The sequence below is a fragment of the Gymnogyps californianus genome, chromosome 2 (assembly GCF_018139145.2).
Source record: "Gymnogyps californianus isolate 813 chromosome 2, ASM1813914v2, whole genome shotgun sequence".
In the NCBI taxonomy this organism is placed as follows: domain Eukaryota; kingdom Metazoa; phylum Chordata; class Aves; order Accipitriformes; family Cathartidae; genus Gymnogyps; species Gymnogyps californianus.
Window position 1 is genome coordinate 29,175,355 of NC_059472.1, and position 22,082 is coordinate 29,197,436.

Sequence of the window (22,082 nt, forward strand, 5' to 3'; positions counted from 1 at the left end):
TTTTGTTCTGAGGGGAAAAAAAAAAAAAGAAGCAAAAAGACAGCGAGAAACAACAACAACAAAAAAACAACAGACATGTTAAGGGAAGTGTACTTTCTACTAGTAGACAAGAACCTTTCCTCACTTTTTATCATGCCTGCAGACCAATGGCATAATTAAACATAAATGGGATAACATTTTTTTTCTGTCTTATGCCCCATTCCTTTGATTCACATATTACTTTCATCAAAAGAGGTCACTAGCAAGAGGTGGCATCAGCCATCATAATTTTGGCAGGCTGACAGTCAATTTTGTCACCTCCTCCAACCCACCCATCACGTTATGGCATGATGATAGTATCACACTCAGAGCTAGCCAGAATCTGGTGAAGGCTCCAGAAAATGAGTCTTTAGGATATAGCTCCTACCTTAACTAAGTAATTTTATATAGAGGAATGTGAAAAGGAATAGGAAATATCAGCACCCTGTCTTTTCCAGCCTATTGCCACAGAAGTGTTCCCATCTGTTTTTTCTTGTAAGCTGAACAAATCCTGTTAATTGGATTTGACATATAAAACTGAATTTGAAAGGAAAAATTAGAGTCTGTTTTGGCCTTCAAGGAATGCAATCAAGATTATTGTGTATTTCCAGATTCCTCCAGACCATAAGACTCATTACGGCCTCAAAGTTAGGATGCAGAGGCTGATTCTGGTACATTTATGCCAGTGTATAAACTGCAACATAAGAAAAGCCTTATGAATCAGTGCAAAATTAGCTATATTGAAACAGCAAACAATCATCTTTTAAATAACCTTTGTTATTTCTAAAGATACGTCACCGAATGTCACAGTTATAATGCATACATCTGGCCATGACTGTGATAATATGCTTAAGGAGACATATTTCCATTAAAAGCATGAATTAATTTTGTTTATTAAGGCATAGTTAGTTAGATGATAGTATCACCTGCATTCAAAAACAAAGACAATGAGTAGACATGAAAAATCTGAGCTCCAGAGCTGTTTTTTTTCTGAGAAAAACAAGAAGTCTTTTAACAAAGTCCTCAACATTCAGGAAGACAGATAAATTAGTACTATCATTTTTGTTAATCCACAAAAATAGGCAAAATTGTCAAGTCTTACTCTATGCAGAGGAAAAAATATGATAAGTGCTAGATTCAGCTTCTGTCTGACTACTATTACAGAACTCTAAAGAAAGATGTACTGCTCTCAGCTGTCAAGATCCTTGAATCACGGAAAGAAACTGAAGAAAGATACCTGTGAAAAACACCTGCACATTACAGTTTGCATCGTGGGAAGATCTGAATAGAAGTGAAACTCAGGCTTTGGTCTTTTTAACATGCTACACCTGATTTAATACAAAAATAAAAACTTCAGATGATATCTATTGATCTGTACCTTCAAACAAATGGAGCAACTGACACTGTTGAGGTATGCAAAGCAGTCCTTGGAATTCACTGTATATGCCTGTTAAATACACTGGTAGTTAAAACTGGGCTCACAGGGCTTTCAAGCATTTTGTAACAAGTACCAGGCAAAAAAACCAAAACAAAACACCAAACACCTCCAAAAACAGTCCTGAAGAAAGGAATCTCTTCTCATTAGCAACAACTATTCAGAGAAAGAAGTCATGCTTCCTTTTGTATATTCTTATCATTTAAGAAGTACTGCACTCTTTAATACAGCTTCAAATGGGGTGGTGGAAAAGAGTCCTGCCAATTGTTTTAGCAGTGATTACAAATCAAGCGAACATATGGCATTTAGATTACCTCAGTTTCTAAGACACCTGCTGTGTTTCATGGAGAATAATCTCTTGTGCAAGTTTAGAACATAAAATCCAGTCTGCGAGTGCCTTGTTTCAAATTTACTTTTGGGTTTTAAAAAAAAAAATCCCTTGAAGAAAAGTGTTAGAAGTTTGGAAAGCTGACACATATGCAAATTTTTAAATGGAGGAGCAACATTTCCTTGAAGGAAAAAAAAAGGTAAAGGTGGTACATCATTAATAAATATAGGATGTACTCCACCTGTATCTAGAGACTGTATGAGAAAGGCTTGAATCCCTGTACCCTGTAGGGTTTATCATAATTACAGCATATTGTAAGGACTGGTCAAAGCCAGCGTAGCTAAGAAGCTAACTGGATACAGGCTATCTGCTTTGCTGCTGCACTCTTAATCTTCTTACTTAACAGTGCATCATGATATTCAATTAACTGAAGTGCTTTTAGCATGTTCAGAGCTTGATAAAAATAACTAGATAGCCATAGTACATAGAAGAGAGATGAAATACTGAAGCAGATTAATCATCTAACCAGGGTCATGAGGTGAACTTGTACCTCCACTGGTATCAAAATATTAGGTTTGTTGTGGTCTGCTTATTATTTACAGAATCACATCATATGAAGGGGTTTCAAACATTTATTTAATTAGTCACAGACTAAACCAATGTAACATTCATTAACTGCGGATGTCAATAGTTATTAACACGTTCCCAAAGGCACTTTCCTTTTAATGTCTGCTACATTCCTTTTGCATGCCTTTTAATTATAAATTAAAACCAGCATAAACACAATAATAAAAAAATAATTAAAACATGTTGTTTCTTGGCATTTTTTAAAAGACAAATGTGAATAATTTTGCAGTAATTCTTAAGAGACACATGTATTTTCCTTTAATAAATGCTATATATTTTCATTGTATTATGCTTTATGCACAACTTTACCTTTTTTAATAAACAGGGAACAAAATTACCTATTCTAAAAAATTTTAATAATGAAGAATTTATTTTTTATAATGAGAAAACAGTTGGTCTCAAAAAGGCTCAGTCTGCAGGTATAGTTTGTATGTGGCAATTCATTAAAGTTTCCTGCATTAGACAATTTAACCCACTAAAATTTCACATAGTAAAAAAAACTAACTTGTTTTCTAGAATTTCTTCTGAGATTCTTCTGTTATGGGCCAATGCAAAAAGAGCATGGAGGCAGAACTTCACATCCAAAAGAAAAGCAGCTACCTATTGTCCAGACCTGCATAAATAAGTGAAAATACTTTAGATATTAATTTAGTCAAACACTAAGCTTAAACACAGACTGAAGCATTAGCAAGAATTGCATTGCTTTTAAAGTAAACCAGAACACAGACCTTATTAAAAAGGGAGGTTCCAAGCTCTTGCTGCATCTAACGACTATGAAATCATGCATGTGGGGGGGTTCCCAGTCACAAGACTGAAGTCCGGCCAACTGTTACAAAGTCTGCCTCATAAGTGTCAATGTAGGAAAAAGGCTTGCAAACTAACTAATGGAAATTGTTGGTTCATTCTTACAGTTACTACTATGCTACAATAAGGATTAGAAAGCATTCTTGCCAAACAATAGAAGCCCCAAGGAGGCAGCCATTGGGACATTTTTCAATACTTCAATATAATTGCAAAACATGTAATTATGGAAATAACTCAAAGAAGTAGGTTTCTGCATTTCTTGATGCCTTGATGACTAGCATAAATCAATTAAAAGCTGCTAGCTCAAATTCAGAGCTTAAAATGAAGGCATAGACTTGTAACAAAAGCGGAATTAAGGATAAGAAGAGACAATTAAGTTGTAAAGATCATTGTTAACAGGGGTTGAATCAACATGGCACTAAAGATATTTGAAATTGAGTTTTACCTATAAAGTAAACCATGCTTGATTTTATAGAGTTTTAGATAGGAAGACCCAAAGCCTATAGAATCTCAAAATTATGTCCTAGTTATAAATTTTTATAGAGTTTATATTTTACTAATTTGTAGGACATTCACCTAAAACTTAATCATCTCATCAAAATTATAGCTAAGAATCTGCGTAAAATAGTATTGTCTGTAAATATGTTGGAAAATGAAAGATGAAATTATTTCCATGTTTTAAGATAAGAAGGATGGAATAAAACCAGGTATAAACTTGCTAAAACAAACCCCAACAGAAGACCTTTTAGTATCATTCACTCAAAAAATTAAAAAAAAATCTAAAGAGTTCAGGACTGAAAAGAAATTAAACCTTTTGAGATCTCATGTAATCTAGTGCATAGCTGGTGATTATTGGTCAATTAAACTTTTTCATTTCCTGGTTAAACTACAGGTGTCTTTAGGATTTAAAGCTTCATTTCTAAATATGAACTAAATGCTTAATATCCAATATATAAAAGATTAGACACTGATTTATTCTAAACAGAAAGTGTTCTCTCTCCTCTGAATTTGTGCATGAAAAGTTGAGTCTGTATACAGTGTAACTGTCAAGACTAGAAATAACTTAGTCTACAACATAAAACAAAAGTACTAATGGTGAGAAAAAGCCGTCACTGAAACAGACTGTGCAAGGAATTTCTTTAAGGCATTAATCAGACCTAAACCTGATTAAGTGTCTAACTGGCTTGATTACTGATGACAAGAAAACATGTGCTATATCCCTGTTCATGGTAAAAGAGTTATAGAGGCTTCAGGAGAGTTGAATGGACAGGATGTTTAGAAAACTAAAAGCTGTATTTTCTAGAGCAAAATTATCACCTGAGGAAGCAGACTGCAAGAATGAAGGTGTCCCTCCACCACCCAAGGCATCTACAGGCCAGGTATAGTTTTTATTGTTTAGTATAGACTCAGTAATATTACCTTTTGTTTAGAAAGTGTTTATGTAAGTAAATGCCAAAGGTTAGATTTTCAAACATACTTACTGTGCATGGTATCAATATTTAGCAAAAACAAAGAAATGCCTTTATTCCCCTCCTCCCTTTTCTTTATGAAGAAAATGTAGATTTCCTCCTTTTGCAAGTTGCTTTCCAAATAGGGCTAACCTGAAATAGTACAAGCCTATGAAAGGTCTTGATCAACATTGCAAACGGAGAATTAGAAATACTGGTATGGCTGGTTTTGATGTGCTGATGTATTCGTCTTCATCTTGTTCCCTGCTGGCAGAAACTGTCAGTATATCCTTTCTGAATATTGGAATGGCATACAGGTATATATCAGCCTGCTTCCCGATAACTGTTGGAAAGTCAAAGTAATTTAGTAGCTTTTTTAAGAAGTATTTTATTTGGCTTGGTTTTACTAATATAACTCCTGTTTGAAAAGTACAGTAAGTCATATTAGTCTACAGTCTATATTTTTTATTTAGTAGTTCTTTACTGTAAAAGTTAACTCATTCTTTTCACTTTAATTAATGGAATATTTTTAAATGAGACAGAAGGAAAGATACTCCTTCACTTGTTACCTTTGAATTTTCATCTTTTCCCAATAATGTCCTAGAAAGTGTTTTGGTTTTTCCCAGCTTGACATAATCAAAACTTTACAAGGAAAAATGGCAACAATTTAGGGTTTCACCAAATAATTAGGAAAGTGAAATGAGTTCTTCAGTATCAGCCTGAGCCATTAATCTGAATTCATGCTTACTGAAACAACTGAAACTCCACCGTTATAAAGTTAATTTTAAGTAAGTAGTGTCTTTTAACATGTTCACAACAGTTGAGCATATACAAAGACTCTGATTTAACTTCCGGGAGCCTTGATTTACATGTACAAGAGTTCCATAAATTTAACAGTTTTAAGTAAAACTGATAGAAACATAAATGTTCGTAAGACTGAATCATTTCCGAGAACTGACGTTTTTCTGAAGCTCATAGGTTTGTACAGCCTCAAAGAGGTGCGGTTTGATCCAGCCCAACTACAACTCAAATTTGATTTGTCATTATTATAAACATGCAAAAACCAATTGTTTGATGAACAGGCATATCCATACTGACATCCACACAAAATGGCAGATCTGCAAGTAAAGTATTGTTCATGCTTCTTTTCATGCTAAAGTTCTGCACATCAGTTTTGTTGGGTCAATAAAACATTGTCTTGAAAGAAGAAAAATCCTGAATCTCAACAGCTGAATTCTGTGCAGTGCTTGGCAAACTGCTCTAGGAAAAAATACATATTTAGATTTCCCTGGAGACACCGATTACTCTTTTCACGAGAATAATTCCATACATCAGCGCAACATTCAGATCATACCATCAGCCTCCACTATTATAGATACTGTTAAGATGGGGGCAGATGAATGGGTCAAGGATTCAGACAATTTCTGTCTGCAAGGACATACCATCTAAAGAGAAAAGAAGAAATGTATGTGGTATCTGGTAACTGTAGAGCACTATTCTCACGTTAATGTTCTTACGCTATTAGGAGGAAGCCTGAAACAAAGAAAACAACCTTTACAACAAAACACCATGCAAGTACCTCTAGTATGCACAGAGATTCATTGGGCTTTTAATTTTCATTTATTTATACATATATATCTAATTTAGTTATTTATATATATGTATATTAGAACTTCAGTGCCAGATTCTCTGAATAAAAGCAGACAGGAAAACACAAATACTTTCATAGAAAAAGACAAACCCCAAATTAATCTCAGAAACTCCAACAAAGAGAAGATCGAGTTGGGAGAGGGGGAAAAAAGTGCACGAAAACCTGAGGTCTCCTAAAGTCAAATAATTTTCCATATGCTTCTACTACATAATATCTTTCTCTATTAATCAACATGATAAACACCAGGAAAATTCATTCTATCTGGGATAACAAATGCTCGTGGGCTTGATTAGCACTATGCTGTTACATAGTACTGTGAACACCTAAGACCCCATGCACTTCTCACTCCCTTTTCCAAGGGCCACTCTGTCAAAGCCAAGATGAACCGAGGTACAGGTACATGAGGACTTGGTTCATGGATCTAAGCCAGTAAGTGTGGGAGGAAGTTAATTTTTTTGCAGTGAAAGTTGATATTGTCTCTGTATTTTGGAAAGCTTGAGATCTGTCATTGTGGTAAGGTAGCTCAAAACATACCAGGTCTATTAGCCCAGCACAAGGTTTAGGCAGAAGAATGACTAATTCAGAGATGCAGACTGGCTTGTGAGTGGCAGCACTGAACAAGTCAGCCTTGACAACACGAAGGAGGCTCTGGGAACATACAGCGGCAAAACTCCAGGCTAAGCAACTGGAGATGTGCACAGCACAGCAGATGTGAAGAGATCAGTTTTTGATTTCAGCATCCAAGTCCTTTTGCGAACTTATCTGGAAAGTTTTGTCCAAGAACACACACAGAACACCCAGGAACAAAGCTCAGTGTGTCTCAACTTGGTTAATCAAATTCCTAGGAGAATGTTGTACACATCAAACCATCCTTATCATTCTTAACAACGAGCATCTACAGTTTCTAATCCTGTTTATTTTTTTAAGGGTGAAAATAAAAAAACAGATGAACCACAGAAAGCAGAGGTCAATAAGAAAGCAGAAGCCATACCAAAGCAACAAGGTCAGTAATAAGCTATTTATGAGTATTCAAAGATTATCAGGACAAAACACACGCACACTATACAGGGCTGTAAATAAAATTGTTCGTCTTCCAAATGCTCTGCCAGGTGCTGATCTTGGTTTTTATTTGTGGAAGAAACTAAGAACTCTGAATTCCCATTGACCCCAAACCAATGATTTGTTACAGAAATACAAGCGCTATCCAACAATAATAAAAGGCAAGAAGCTTTCAAGCACACAGTCCCTTCATGAGCTTGTCCACTTTAATCAGCTAGTCTAACAAATCTATTTCCTCTTACTGTAAGTTGACTTCTTAGAAACCTTACTTTAACATAAAGGTATTTAGGAGCTTAAGAAATAAAACTGCACATTTTTAATGTATCTTTTGGGTACACTTCTTATATGTATTAAAAAACTGCAAAGACGAGACAGACTTCAAACTATCTGACAGTCAAATCTTTCATTGAACAGCCATCCCAAACTTTTTCAAAAAAAGCAAACAAACAAATAATTTTAAAAAAGCAATGCCATTAAAAATTATTTGCCATCACCATTCAGAAGACATCCAGGACTAGAACACAGGAACATAGAGCTCAGGGCAGTAATACAAGGTAGTTATTTGCCTAAGCAGCTGATTGCTGAAAAAAGTGGCAGCTGGTTATGGCTATTCTGCCCTCCTCTTCCCCCACCTCCCAACAGCCAAGCCTATTTTGCTTATACCAGAGCCAGAATGACTGCTGCAGCAGCTACCAAAATAAAGGCTCAGGATGAGCGAAGCAATAACTATTGCTGGGCGATGTGCCCTCTTCCCTCCCTCCCAGCATCAGTGGTACAGCCCTTTCTTTTTCCACCCTCCATTACTGGAGAAAAACCCCCAGTTCAGTTTTCCTGTCACCTCATGCTTTTCCTTTGGGAGAAAAATTCAGGTTCATTTCACTGGAGCAGCAAAGCAAAGGCTGAGGAACCTCCAGCTTTCTGTGATAAAGATGATTTAAGGAGAGAGGAGCAACTGGAAAAAGACTACAAGGAAACTTGCATAATCCTTATTTGCACTTTGTGTAATCATAACAAGTATCACAATTCCTTTCCTTATGTAATGAAACTTTAAACGAAGTCCATTTTATACAATTATCTTGTTATATAATGGTTACAGCACTAAATCAAGGGAAAACAAAATCTGATATGAATTAACTGTAGCAATAAGCCAACAATGGAAAAAATCAAAACTGATGTTTTGTGGCTTTTTAGCAATGTTTAATCACAGATGCTATCTCATGACAGAACGAAGTATCATTATAGAAAATTTTTTTGTTTCCATCCAAAATCCAATCTAATTTTACAGATTAATGTAATTCATGAATCTATATTTTGAGATACTAAACTACTGGGTTTTTTTTTCCTTTCTGAAATATAATATAAGTAGTGGCATAGAAGCAACTACCTCATCAACTACTTTAGGAAAATATAATAACATAGTTAGGCTCCATGTTTGGTTGGTTTTTTTTTTAAATCCATAGTTTTCTGGAAGGTGCTTCAAGTCTCATTTTCAAACAGCCACAAAACAGTTTCTCCTTTTGCATGTGGGTATTAATGAGTTAGATAGACAACAGCTATACAAGCCAGAGAACTTACACAGGCACCACACCTCAGGAGAAGCTTATGAATTCCAGCATCCTAAGTCCTCACCATCCGAGCTGAATAAGGAACTCCATTATCTCTGGGCAGAAAAGTGAGGCTGGTCCCAAGCAGTTCACAGGAAGGTCTAGATAAAGACTCCTGCAAAACTTGGTGAACTTTGTATCAAGCCTAAAATCTAGTGGACAGCTGCTAGAAGAAGAAAATAAGAACATCTGTGGGTAAGCAAAGGACAAAAGACCAGAGAAAGCATTTTGCAGCATATGGACAAATTTGGAGAGAATTATTAAAAGCACAGCCAGGGCTCAACCAACATTAGTTAAGGGAGATCAGTTAAATGGAGAAGTTAAAACTAGTTAGAGAAAAGCCTTTCCAAGATCTCTCATTAGTTTCTCTGGTATAACCAGAATAAAATAGACCAGTAAAGCCTCTAATCATAGTCCCATTTTGCAGCTCCAGAGTCCTGAAACACAAACCAACAGACTGAGTAGAGCTTATCTTCACCTCCTTCTTCTCATATGGCCAAAACCAGCCATCACTTCTCCCTTTCTCTTAGCACTTCACAAGGCAGCCTGATGTTCCCAGCACAGATGAGAATTCAGCAGGAGGCACAGTTGGAGCCCGTTTGGTTAAAATTTGGCCACTTACATCATTCAGCAACACCTGGTACTTTTGGCTTCTTTGTTGGCTACTTATTGCCTCCTCTCCACCTCCTCAGTTGCCCTCTCTCTCACTAGCTTGCTTTGTGATTAATTCTCTGCATAATTAGTCCACTCTGTAATTAATTCTCTGTGCTTAGTCAGTTTGTTCCATAATGGATTAATTTTTTAATTTATTCCCTGAATTTTTTTATGTACTTAACAAAGTGTGATTCACCTAATTACAGGTTCTCCGTGATGTTGAATCCAATTGCTATAGTTTCTTTGCATATTTATCACCTCCCATAACTGACTGGCTATACAAATGCTTCACTTGTTTTACACAGTGTTGTTCAATAGCTCTGTTGGTGGTTATGCTATTTAGAAGGCCACATCCAGTCTCCACCTGCTAGCTGGTGTCTGCATTATCATTCTCTGTATCACAATTTCTTTCATCCTCCTAGCAGATCCTTCCGGTATGATTCTTTCCAACTCATTCCTTTTCTTTCCCTTTCTCTAAACACTCTCAGCACCACATTTAAGTACTGCTCTTCTGAAGTCTGTCCTCATCTCTTCCTCACTTTTCCCTCCCTAGAAACTGCCCTGTTTCCAATATTCTGGTTTTTGGTCTTCCTCCTTCTACTAAATCAACAAGTGTCTCAAAGATTTTTTCCAGATACACAGTTATATTTATGCAGCTTTTGCTAAAGTCCATATTGACGTCACTTTGTTCTTCGTAGGACCTGAGTGAGAAAGCTAGACTATATAATAATTATTTCTATATATGCTACAGTTGCACCTCTGGATCATAAAGTAGACAGAACCTCCCACCTGGGAGATTACCGTGTTGTTTTTCAGTGATACTTAGTATCTTCAGAGCTTAGATGCTTTGGAAAGTACCCAGAGGATATATAAAAGGTTATATACCCACCCACAAATTAAATGCAAGTTCCATTCCATAGCGCATGAGATTTTGGTGCTTTTGACAGAGTCAGAAAATCTATATACTAAGTGAGAAGCCCAGACAGAGTTGAAAAAAAAAAACAAAAAACAACCAACCAAGAATTTTAATCAGCATCCCTGAACGTGTAGCATCTCAAAAGAAGGAACTCAAAAGGAACTTCAGTCCTCTCCAGACTCTCTTCCAGTGAGTACACTTCTGTTTAGGTACTTGAGGAACATTCACTTTTCCACTAAATGTTTGACTAAAAAAAGAAAAGCAGCAGAAGATGCTGATAGCTGCCACCTTTCATATATTAGCCTAGCTGGTTTACCTCCACTCTTTCATAATAAGGGAGTTCAAACTCGTATCTCTCACATTCCAGTAGAGTTCCCTAACTACTCACGTAAAGTCTAGACTAGAGAGATGTGGGAGGAAATTCTGTGGCCTTCCTAATTGCTGGGCCATTGTGCAGAAAAGAATGCAAAAACTTGTGAAATCTGAGAAGATAGAGTACAGCACAGAGCCTGGAACTAACCTAGAAGTTAATTGAAACACTAACCTTGTAGGAGGAATGAAGAACTTGGATTTCAGTATGTATCTATATTAAAACATTGTTGAATCTTTAAAAAAAGGAAAAAATAATTCTCACAACGGGTATTTGACCCTATCGCAAATAAACAAGGTCCAGAGCCAAGATTTCCTCCTCTCAGAGGAAAGCTTTGATCACTAGCTGCTATATAAAAGATGGTCACTCCCTCTTCCTGTAGACAGAAATAAAGCAGATGATAGATATATTTATTGAGGGTAGCAAAATCCTGTTGCTGTGAAACCCTGGCTAATTTCAGCTAATCATGCACCAACTAACTCTATGTGGACTACAACCGAGCTATAAGTCCATGAGAAGGGACATTTGAATTAAATGTGAAATTTCACAGCTAAAACCTGCCTTTGGCCTGTTATGACTCTGACTCTTAAGCTGCTTTACAAAACCTGTCCCCTAGCACCTCAAAATCCAGGGTTAAATAAGTGGTTTGTATTTCAAAAAATACAAATCAAGTACAGCATTTTGATATAATATGCTGCAGCTCAATGAACCAAGCCTGTCAATGCAAAGAGACTTTTAAATAATAATCTTATTCCTTGTCTTCTTATCCTTCACTGGCACTCAGACAACAGGCAGCTATTATTCCCATAAAATGTATTTTTTAAAGATTACCAAGAACTTGAATATGTTTAATCAGCTTGCTTCCACTCCTGCTGAAGTGAAGTCTTTTAATTCCTTTCAGATCTTCTTTTTTCACATGAGTGGCAGGGCTAAATGTTAGGAAAACAAACCCAGCTTCTTCATACAATCTTTCTTTCTTCACATGGAAAATAAACTTTTATAATACTTTTGTTAGCCACTGAGGTTGAGGGTTGAGTTAAGATGGACCTACTTTCTGATTGTTTTACTTCAACCCCACTGATTTGTGAACTGGTTTCCCCTGCACAGAGGATTTGTTCAAAAAATTTTGCTTGGAAAGTCGCAAAGGTGTGTATTTTGTAATGTCAGAGCTGAAGCCTCTTCTCTCCTTTGTCCATAGGTTTCCTGTGCATTTATTTTTCTTGACATCTTCATGACCTTATAGCCATCTTTCAAATATTTGTGAACATAGCTCAAGAACACCTCTGGGAGGCAAGGACAAGCAGGCAAATGATTAACTACTTCAGAAGTATCCCAGGAAGTTTGTAGACCAGTTCTCTCATTCCCATTCTACTGCCTCAAATGCAAAGACAGTCTTTACTCTGCTATTTAAGAGAACCTGCTCTCTATGTTATTTGGCAGGCAATAACATTTAAGAGCCTATGTGAGACTTCTAACCTATTTTGAAACTTTTAATAGTTTGCAAAAAGAAGTGACAAAAAATCAGTAATTTTAAGTGTTTAAAATTATCTTTCTAAGAGATATATGTCACTGATAGCTAAAACACAGATTACTCAAACATTAGCCACTCTGCCTCCTACTAGCAGGCCCCACCCATGTCTTTATGCAGTGTTTCCCATTTCAAACAATGTCTAACTTCAAGTATTTCCAGGCACAGATAAAATTGCCAACGTTGTTGTTTGTATATTAACTAAAATGGTTTTATCATATGAGAACAAAAGCTACATAAGGTTTTCAGGCAACCATTAAATACATATATTCAACAGAAAAAAGGTAAAGTATTGATTTATCTTGGTGTTTTCTCTCCCATGACTAATTCTCTTCTGTGCTTCTGCTAAGTATTGAGAAGCTGATCAAGACAGTTCAGGCCAATCAGATTTTCAGGACTTTTTTCTTTACTGAAGGAATACAAAAGAACAAGATTAAATATTCTTTAAATAAAGATTGCCTACATTAATCCTGGTAATAAATATCAGAACTGAGTGTTAAGGTTTACAACTGTATTACATACATAGCAAGTCAATTAACCGTATTTAGTACGACACTGTCATTGTGAGATACTATAGTATTTTTTGAGCATCAGTTTATTTTAAAATGCCTACATTTTTGTAACAGTCACTAAGAAGTTAGCAATAGAAGAAAATATTTGACAATATATTTAATTAATACAAAATACACACTACACTAGGGTGTTGTGATGGAAATACTGCTTCCGCCAAAGAAACATATACAAGCAAGTCAACGTTTTGTAAAAGGTCCTGTAAAACAATATACTGTGATTCAAAATGAAGTGAGACTATATGTCAGATAATTATCAAATTGTGCTAAAATATGCTTTTGTACAGCCAAAAGAAGCAGCCCAGGGAACTCTTTGCTTTTTATATGAGGACCATAAGTAACTGCTAGCCATTAAAAGTTCTACCTTCACATATGCCCAACCAGTCCAGAAAGGGAGGAGAAGCATAGATAAGGTACTGGTCAGACTTGCTAGTACAAGGCAATGGAGCTGGCTGGGAATTCTGGGGAATAAAGTCTTCCCTTTCTGAAGTATCGCAAAGCAACAGTACTTTTTCTGTTCTGTACTCAGGAATACATTTAACTGCTACTATGTCGCTGCTGACATTTATTCATATCTTTATCTCTGAAGACTAATCTTTTATTTTACATTTTGCTTCTCTTCATTTTTTGCAATAAGGATAATACATTTGTAATGCTAAAGGCCAGCTATTATGGCTATGGAATGTGTACCTGGACATAACTGATCCAAGAAACAGAACTTTTAAAGCCAGCCTAGTGACTGAGAGATTTATGTTTTATTACTTTCTGGAAGAAAGTCCTTTCAGATTGGCTGACTACTCCAGAGGCACACCTCCTAACGCTGAATAACCAGTAAGGCTGGTGGTCTCCACAGCACAAAGTGCTTTCTTTCCTGTCCCTAAGCCTCCTGCTGCTGTTTGCATGGACAGAAGCAGGGGTCAGATAGGAGAAAAGAGCCTGCTTGTTCAGGCAATCTCTTCCCTTGCTCTGAACAGCAGGCTGGCAGCTCAGCACCTTGGTCTCCACATTGACCTTTGGAGGGAATAAGAGGAAGGAGCTGTCCTAGGGAGGCTGGAGAGGTGGTAATTGCCTTTTGCAAATCTATGGCTTTTGAAGAACACCAATAACAGCAGGAATAGGACTGGGAAGTAGAATAAATGATGAATTGGTGTAAAATGACTGACTTAATCTGCCCTTCTGTTTGCTAAGTACTTACTATGTTAGGAAATAACATTCTATGCTCTCCTGGTGGAAGGATCATGATAATATTCATGGTCACAAGATAACACTTATCTAGGTGCATCCATGAGGTTTGAGAGTCCTTTGCTGACATCATTGCCTATTGCCAGAAGAGAAGTTAGCAACACCTCTCTGGGGCTAGGCCTATGACAGACATTTTTGGATCCACCAATACTTATCTATGCTTAGGACTGAAGGCTTTAGAAGAATCAATATGATTACGGCAAAAATGACAACTCTGCAGTGCTGTGTTCCAGCATTGACAAATCTGCCTATACCAACAGCTTCCTCTGTGGAAAAAGGTCCTTAGGACTAATGCCTACAGTTTTAGGACAGTGTGTACAGTGCCAAATTTTAGAAACATGACAGTGGAGTTGGTCCTACATGAGCAGGTTTAAACTAAAAACAACTTTGCCAGCTCTTCCAATATTATGCTTAGCCTCACAATATTCTGCTTTTTGTGAAGCCTGAACTCCTGGTTTCATGTGATTATTACACAGTTTTAATAAAAACCCCAACATTCAGCCTTTTGAGTTGCAGAGGGAAAAAACCTAAATTATCAATCAAAAAGGCTTAAAACCCATAGATAAGTACAAAGTATTCTCTTTTTTGCTCTACTGCAAAAATGGGAAATACTCTGCTACAGGCTATTCTGCAAGTGTGTGCATGTATGTGGCAGTAGGAAATCAAATGAATTTGGAAAGACTGTCAAGGGTCTCTGTCCAAAATTGTGAAGTGAAAACTGAAGATAAAAACTGCTTTATGGAAACATGAACAAGGGAGCTGAGCAGCCTCAGAATAAGCTAGATATACTCCTCCAACATGCAGAGATCTTCTGGCTACTCTAACCTAATCCTGCAATACTGTTCCAATGCTGTTTTACTGGAAGTATGAAAATAGGAGGCGAGAACAAACAATGAAGGTGTAATAATACTAACTTTCAGCTGGGAGCATTGTCAACCTGACTAAGATAACACAGGTAAAAGACTAACGTCCCACCAATAGCCTTTTTTAATTACTTTTTTGCCTGGCCTAAGTCTCTCCTGGAAGAACAAAGGCCTGTGGAAAATGAGAAAAATCTGAAAGACTAAGAAAGGGAAACAAATCAGTCTTATAACCTGCATCTTGTTCCCTGCTCCTTGCTATCCTAGGCAGATCACTAGTATGATGGGGTTTCAGTGGGCCTCTCAATTTAACCAGCTACCTTTTTGAGGGATTCCATTAAGCAGTGTTTTGGCCACAAAGTTATACTTCCACAACTGGCACTTTTCCTTTCCATCTTAGAACAGAACCAGCAACACTTATCCCAACTCAATTTTAAATTATATTACTCTTATGGGGAGGCCAAATGATTTAGAATACGAAGACACCAGTGGGCTGCATTCCTCAGCTCCCACTACTAATACGTTGACAGCTTTACCTACCTATATTCCAATATAATGGGAATGGAAATCATTTAGAAAAACTCAAATCCCTTATTTTGTCAAGTAAGTGTGGATCTATCTGTTTTGAAAATTGCTTCAGATGTTAGTGCCTTGGCATAATTCTGCCTCCTTTTTCTCACTCATGATTTCTTTACCATGACCAAAGTTATGTAAAGCCAATAGAAGTTTTCTTTGTTGTCCTGTAAGCCTTGCCATCTACCTGATGGATCATTACTTATTCTAGAAACCAATTGTTGTGCTCTAAATGTTCCCTAAAATGACTACCACATTGTTCTTACAGGCATTCCTTTGGGGCTGGTCTCGTAAGTCAGAGGGATATGAGCTAGATTTAAGCAGTGAAGAGCGACTAGGGTTTTTTAAATGGGACTACACAGACAGCCCTCACAATTTCACACAGAAAGAAAGAACTAAAACTTGACACACAGCTGGCACTGGTGCTAGGCCGTGATATCCTAATCCTAATGCAAATAAGCCCTGTGCTGGTCCTGGAGATTTATGAACTCTAAAAATTCATGCAAGTTTGGAATATTCATGGGATTACAATGTTTTCCATCAGTCTGAGTCCAGTCAGCATTTAATAGTTGGTGTGAGTTCAGACCTCAGACTGAATACCTTGAGAGTATCTAGCAGGCTGAGAAGCCATTATCCTTCTGCAATGGGACGCTTATGTGCAAGTACCATATTTTTTTACTTTGTGGTCTTCCCTTCCCATACACATTGTCATTCCAGAGATGGATTGTCTTATTCAGGAGCCTGTTACTCTAAATAGTGTGTCTACACTGGCATTTTATTTCAGATGAATAATGCCCTTCTGAAATAAATCTCCTGATTGTCCCCCACTGTGCTCTGTTTTTTCACCAAAAAAACCTCTAGGAATGCACGACTGGATTCCTTTAGAATAAAACTAAACCAGAAGAAGCACTCCGTGAGTCAACCTACTTTACTTGAGCTTTTGATGGTCATTCATTTCAGAGGATCACAATAGACCTGGTTTGAAATACAGCTGCCTAAAACAGATATAGCTTGGATGCCAGGCCTTCAGCACCATTTCACTGTTCTCATTGTTCCTATCAGGTTGTATTCTCTGCTAGTGTAGATGTAACTAGGGGCAATTACTATAACAAAGAAAAATCCCAAAGTGAGATAATTACAGAAATGTTGAGATTAGCCTTGCTGTCACTCTTGAGTACATGGCTTTTTGGCTGGGGGAGTCAGGGCAGGGAGAACTGGGAAACTACAAACCATGAATTCAGAAGGGAGCAGAAACTGCAGCAAGTGCTGAAATTTTTGGCTCTTGCATCTTCTTTTCTACATCATGTCATGTTGACCACAAAACCACAGGAGGATTGTGTGCCAAGGAAAGCACAGAGTCAGTAGCATTATTTGTAGAGATCCCCTGGGGAAAGGGTTAAATAGAATTTTAACAGGTTAAGATTCAGTAGAAAGACTCACAAATTAGTCAGTTATAAATAGGTCCCAAACCCCTTTATTTTCTGTAACTGCAGCTCCTCTGTGATTTTCTTACAGCGGATGTATATGAAATTCCTAGGAGAAATAAATTTTATTTCACTATGAGAATGTATTCACTGTGCTAGAAGCCTGAACCTATTTTAAAACTCCTCCTTCCTAAAAAAAAGTCTTTTTGACTGGAACTCCCAGAAAAGCATTTTGAACCCCTGTAATCAAATGGTAAGAAACTCTTTCATCCTTTCTTGAAACTTCCTGGGGACAGGAACAGCAACAGTCTTCTTTGGAGTCCTCACTTCCCTGAATGTGTGCTATTCTATACCTTGAAAATTCCCTGGCAGATCCTTCAGGTAAGATGAAGCATTCCCTAGTGTTTTCAAGAGACTTTTCCTCAAGATAGTACTGCAATACTAACTGCTGCTGAAAGGAAAAAGTAATCTGCATTTCTATTAAGTGGGCAAGATACTGTTATCAATTTAAGCCATAAATCCAATAGAATGTCAGAGTTTTAAATGGAATTCCTCACAAAAATCTTCCCATCTTACAGGTGATAAGTAATACAAATCCGGCAGACTGTCTCTTCATACCCAATAGTGCTACATTTCTCAAAGGGACTATTTGAAAATTAACCCCTAAACTTGCTAAGTCAAAACCCAGTTGACCAGTACATTGGGGAACATGGATTGCTTTGCCTTCTCTTCAGTTCCTTGTCTGACTCTGGTTTGAGTATTTCTGGCATCCACAGATACCTCTGTCTCGGTGTGGTCTTTGATCCTGTTTAAGAAATGAACTCCTGTAAGAGTAGCAGGGCTTACACAGGGCATTCTCGCTTCTTAACCTAAATACTAAGAAAAAATACTAGAAATGCCCCACTGGTCCTGTAATCAATTGTCCATCCGGTAAAAGTCTGAAACTCAGCTCAAGAAACATTATGTCTGTTCTTAATAGATGCCTGGAAGAAAATATTATCCCAAATCTGAATAAATGGGGGTAGGAGAGTAGTTTGGTTTATCAAGTGCTGTAAAGGAACTGACCCGTTGTCCTTCACTAAGTTTTGTTTCAATGCCATTTCAAGCAACAACCTTCCAGCTGAGCAGCTTAAGTTTACTGCTGTAACTTTTTTTAACAGCTTTTACCCCTTTGAAATGAATAACAGCTCTCTAAATATGGAGATAAACTATCAGAAAACTAATCTTACACTATCTATCCAAAATACTCAAGGTTTGATTTTCTTTGAGCTGTCCTGAATTTAAAATACAGCATACACAACAGGTTCCTGATTTATTTGCTATGATGTTTTGCTGCCAAGCTTTTTCCTCTATATTCATATTACTTTAAGTATTTATGAAGGCTGAGTTCATTCCTCCTTTATGCAAAGTGTCAGACTGATGAGAGCTTTCAAATTATTTTTCAGCATGAAAGTTTAAAATAAATATATAGGACTAATTGTAAAAATTAATCACAAAAGGCCACTTAAATGACATGAGACAATACCATTTCCATAGAGTTTGTTTCAAACTCTACAAACTTCCCACTTAAACTCATTTAAAACAGTTACTGGTAAAAAAAATGAAGAAATAGACTAGCCAAAGTTCTACATACTCACATCCTTAATGATATATTTCAATCGTAATTTACCAGCAACAAACAGGACTGTCATGGCAGCTGAAGCAACAAGAGGTTTAATGCAATTCAAACACTGGAGTATAAATACTGTCATTAGCATTTCTATGCATAAGCAAATAAGCTACTCTTCATTTTTCTTCCTGTATTTCACAAGGCATTTCTGGACAGATCTATCTATCTGTCCTCTATATATTTTTTTAAATAAGCACACACTAAAATTCCATCATACTGCATGAGTTCTTGTCGCTTGTAAATACAGAAGAGCTCTGTATTGACCATTGTTGAGCTGGCTACAGATGCATCTGGTCTAAAAACCACAAATAAATTACATATTCTAAAAGGTACACTCATCATAAACATGTTCTGTATAGCTGGCTCTGAAATAGATTTAGGCAGGAAATTATTCAAAGGTCAGGTCCCAGAATCAGTGTTGTGTAGTGCTTGTCCACTGAAGAAATAATGGCAGCCAAGCTGTGATTCATCCAAAAGTATTATTATAATTCTTTAAAAATTGATATTTAAAAATCAAAACCTTTTTTCTAGATACAGTACCAGTAAAAGCACCTGAGCCTTCAAAAACTGAAAGATCAACTGAACCAGCTAAGACAATTCAACAGGAACAGCATCAGCTAAATGATGGGAAAGAAGATGCTAAGTGAGTAAATTCGATTTAAAAATTTGAGGCTTTTTTCCTGACATCCTGACTTAACATTTCTGTGTGCCATATTTCAGTTCTTTAAAAGTCCCTCCTGTCCTGTAAGGATCTGAGGAGCTTTATTTCAATTCTAAGGCAACTATATATATGAGGTATTCATTTAGTATGTGCTTTTGATAGTTTGTTCTGTATGTCGTCCTAAATTGCAGGAATGAGGAAAAGGATTTGCATAACTACACTTATATACTAATTCTAACAATGCTGCTGCTCATTTATTATTACTCTACCTTAGCAAAGGAGTAAGTCCCAGGATGCTGCCCTGAATAGCTGGAATGTTTGTCACATCATTCTGACTTAAAGCTTTTTACCCTGCACATTTTTTTGCTGAGTTATACCATTAAATCAGCATTAGTCTCCACAACCAGAGGCTTAAGACTGTCTCTTCCTGAGAAAAGACAAATAAATTAAACAGTAATGTTCCTTCAGGGGAAAATCTAGGGTCATTCAACCTTTGGAAAAAGCTTAGGTGACTTTGTTTTGCTAAAATAGAAATAAATATGAAGTCTAGAAAATAATAATCTTGGAATAGTCTACATTCATTATAGAAGCATAGATTCATACAATCATAGAATCATAGAATCGTTTGGGTTGGAAGGGACCTTTAAAGATCATCTAGTCCAACCCGCCTGCAATGAGCAGGGACATCTTCAACTAGATTACGTTGCTCAGAGCCCCATCCAACCTGACCTTGAATGTTTACAGGGATGGGGCACCTACCACCTCTCTGGGCAACCTGTTCCAGTGTTTCACCACCCTCATTGTAAAAAATTTCTTCCTTATGTCTAGTCTAAATCTACCCTCTTTTAGTTTCAAACCATTACCACTTGTCCTATCGCAACAGGCCCTGCTAAAAAGTTTGTCCCCATCTTTCTTATAAGCCCCTTTTAAGTATTGAAAGGCTGCAATAAGGTCTCCCCAGAGCCTTCTCTTCTCCACACTGAACAACCCCAACTCTCTCAGCCTTTCCTCATAGCAGAGGTGTTCCATCCCTCTGACCATTTTTGTGGCCCTCCTCTGGACCAGCTCCAACAGGTCCATGCCTCTCCTGTGCTGAGGGCTCCAGAGTTGGATGCAGTGTACCAGGTGGGGTCTCACCAGAGCAGAGTAGAGGGCCAGAATCACCTCCCTTGACCTGCTGGTCACACTTCTTTTGATGCAGCCCAGGATACAGTTGGCTTTCTGGGCTGTCAGTGCACATTGCCGGCTCATGTCCAGCTTTTCTTCCACCAGTACCCCCAAGTCCTTCTCCGCAGGGCTGCTCTCCATCCCTTCATCCCCCAGCCTGTACTGATCCTGGGGGTTGCCCCAACCCAGGTGCAGGACCTTGCACTTGGCCTTGTTGAACCTCATGAGGTTCACACAGGCCCACTTCTCAAGCTTGTCCAGGTCCCTCTGGATGGCATCCCATCCCTCAGACATGTCAACTGCACCACCCAGCTTGGTGTCATCTGCAAACTTGCTGAGGGTGCACTAGATCCTACCATCTATGTCATTGATGAAGATATTAAACAGCTTGATAGAACAGCTCAGGTTGGAAGGCTGCTCCAGGAGGAATGAGGTCCAAACTCCTGCGAAGAGCAGGACAAATTTAGAGGTTAGACCCAACTCCCAAGTTAGATCAGGTTGCCCAGAACTTTGTTCAGTATAATTGTGAATGTATATCTCCAAGAATGGAGTTTCCACAGTTTCTTTGGGCAATCTGGTCCATTGTTTGACCATCCTTATTACGAAAATTATTACCTGTGCTGGGTTTGGCTGGGATACTGTTAATTTTCTTCATAGTAGCTAGTATGGGGCTGTTTTGGATTTGTACTGAAAACAGTGTTGATAATACAGGGATGTTTTTGTTATTGCTGAGCAGTGCTTACACAGAGTCAAGGCCTTTTCTGCTTCTCACACTGCCCCACCAGCGAGTAGGCTGGGGGTGCACAAGAAGCTGGGAGGGGACACAGCCGGGACAGCTGATCCCAACTGACCAAAGGGATATTCCATAACATATGACTTCATGCTCAGCATATAAAGCTGGGGGAAGAAGAAGGAAGGGGAGGATGTTCGGAGTGATGGTGTTTTGTCTTCCCAAGTAACTGTTACACGTGATGGAGCCCTGCTTTCCTGGAGATGGCTAAATACCTGCCTGCTGATGGGAAGTGGTGAATGAATTCCTTGTTTTGCTTTGCTTGCATGCACGGCTTTTTCTTTACTTACTAAACCGTCTTTATCTCAACCCATGAGTTTTCTCACTTTTACTCTTCTGATTCTCTCCCCCATCCCACCGGGGGGGAGTGAGCGAGTGGCTGCATGGTGCTTAGTTGCTGGCTGGGGTTAAACCACGACATTACCTTACGTATAATTAAATTTTCCTTTGCTCTAACTTGCTTCTGTTGCCTCTCATCCTTTTGCTGTGCACCTCCAAGAACAGTCTGGATCCATGTTCTGTACAACCACTCACTGGGTGGCAGAACACTGCAATTACCTCCATCTTCTCAACTTTTCATCTCCAGTCTGAAGAAATCCAGCTTTCTCAGCATCCCTTCAAATATCCTGTGCTCCAGTCCCAGTCATCTTAATAGCCCTCTGCTAGTGTTGCACCATGTTGTCAG

General features: G+C 37.8%; 1 protein-coding gene across 1 annotated transcript in view; it reads left to right on the top strand.

The window, feature by feature from the left end:
* Nucleotides 1-4,483: 4,483 nt before the first annotated feature.
* Nucleotides 4,484-22,082, top strand: part of CNGB3 (cyclic nucleotide gated channel subunit beta 3) — a 65,438-nt gene continuing 47,839 nt past the window's right edge. The window contains exons 1-3 of the mRNA XM_050892504.1: nt 4,484-4,591; nt 7,239-7,314; nt 19,311-19,422. Coding sequence (XP_050748461.1) covers nt 4,484-4,591; nt 7,239-7,314; nt 19,311-19,422 — 296 coding nt within the window. The remainder of the gene's footprint in view (nt 4,592-7,238; nt 7,315-19,310; nt 19,423-22,082) is intronic.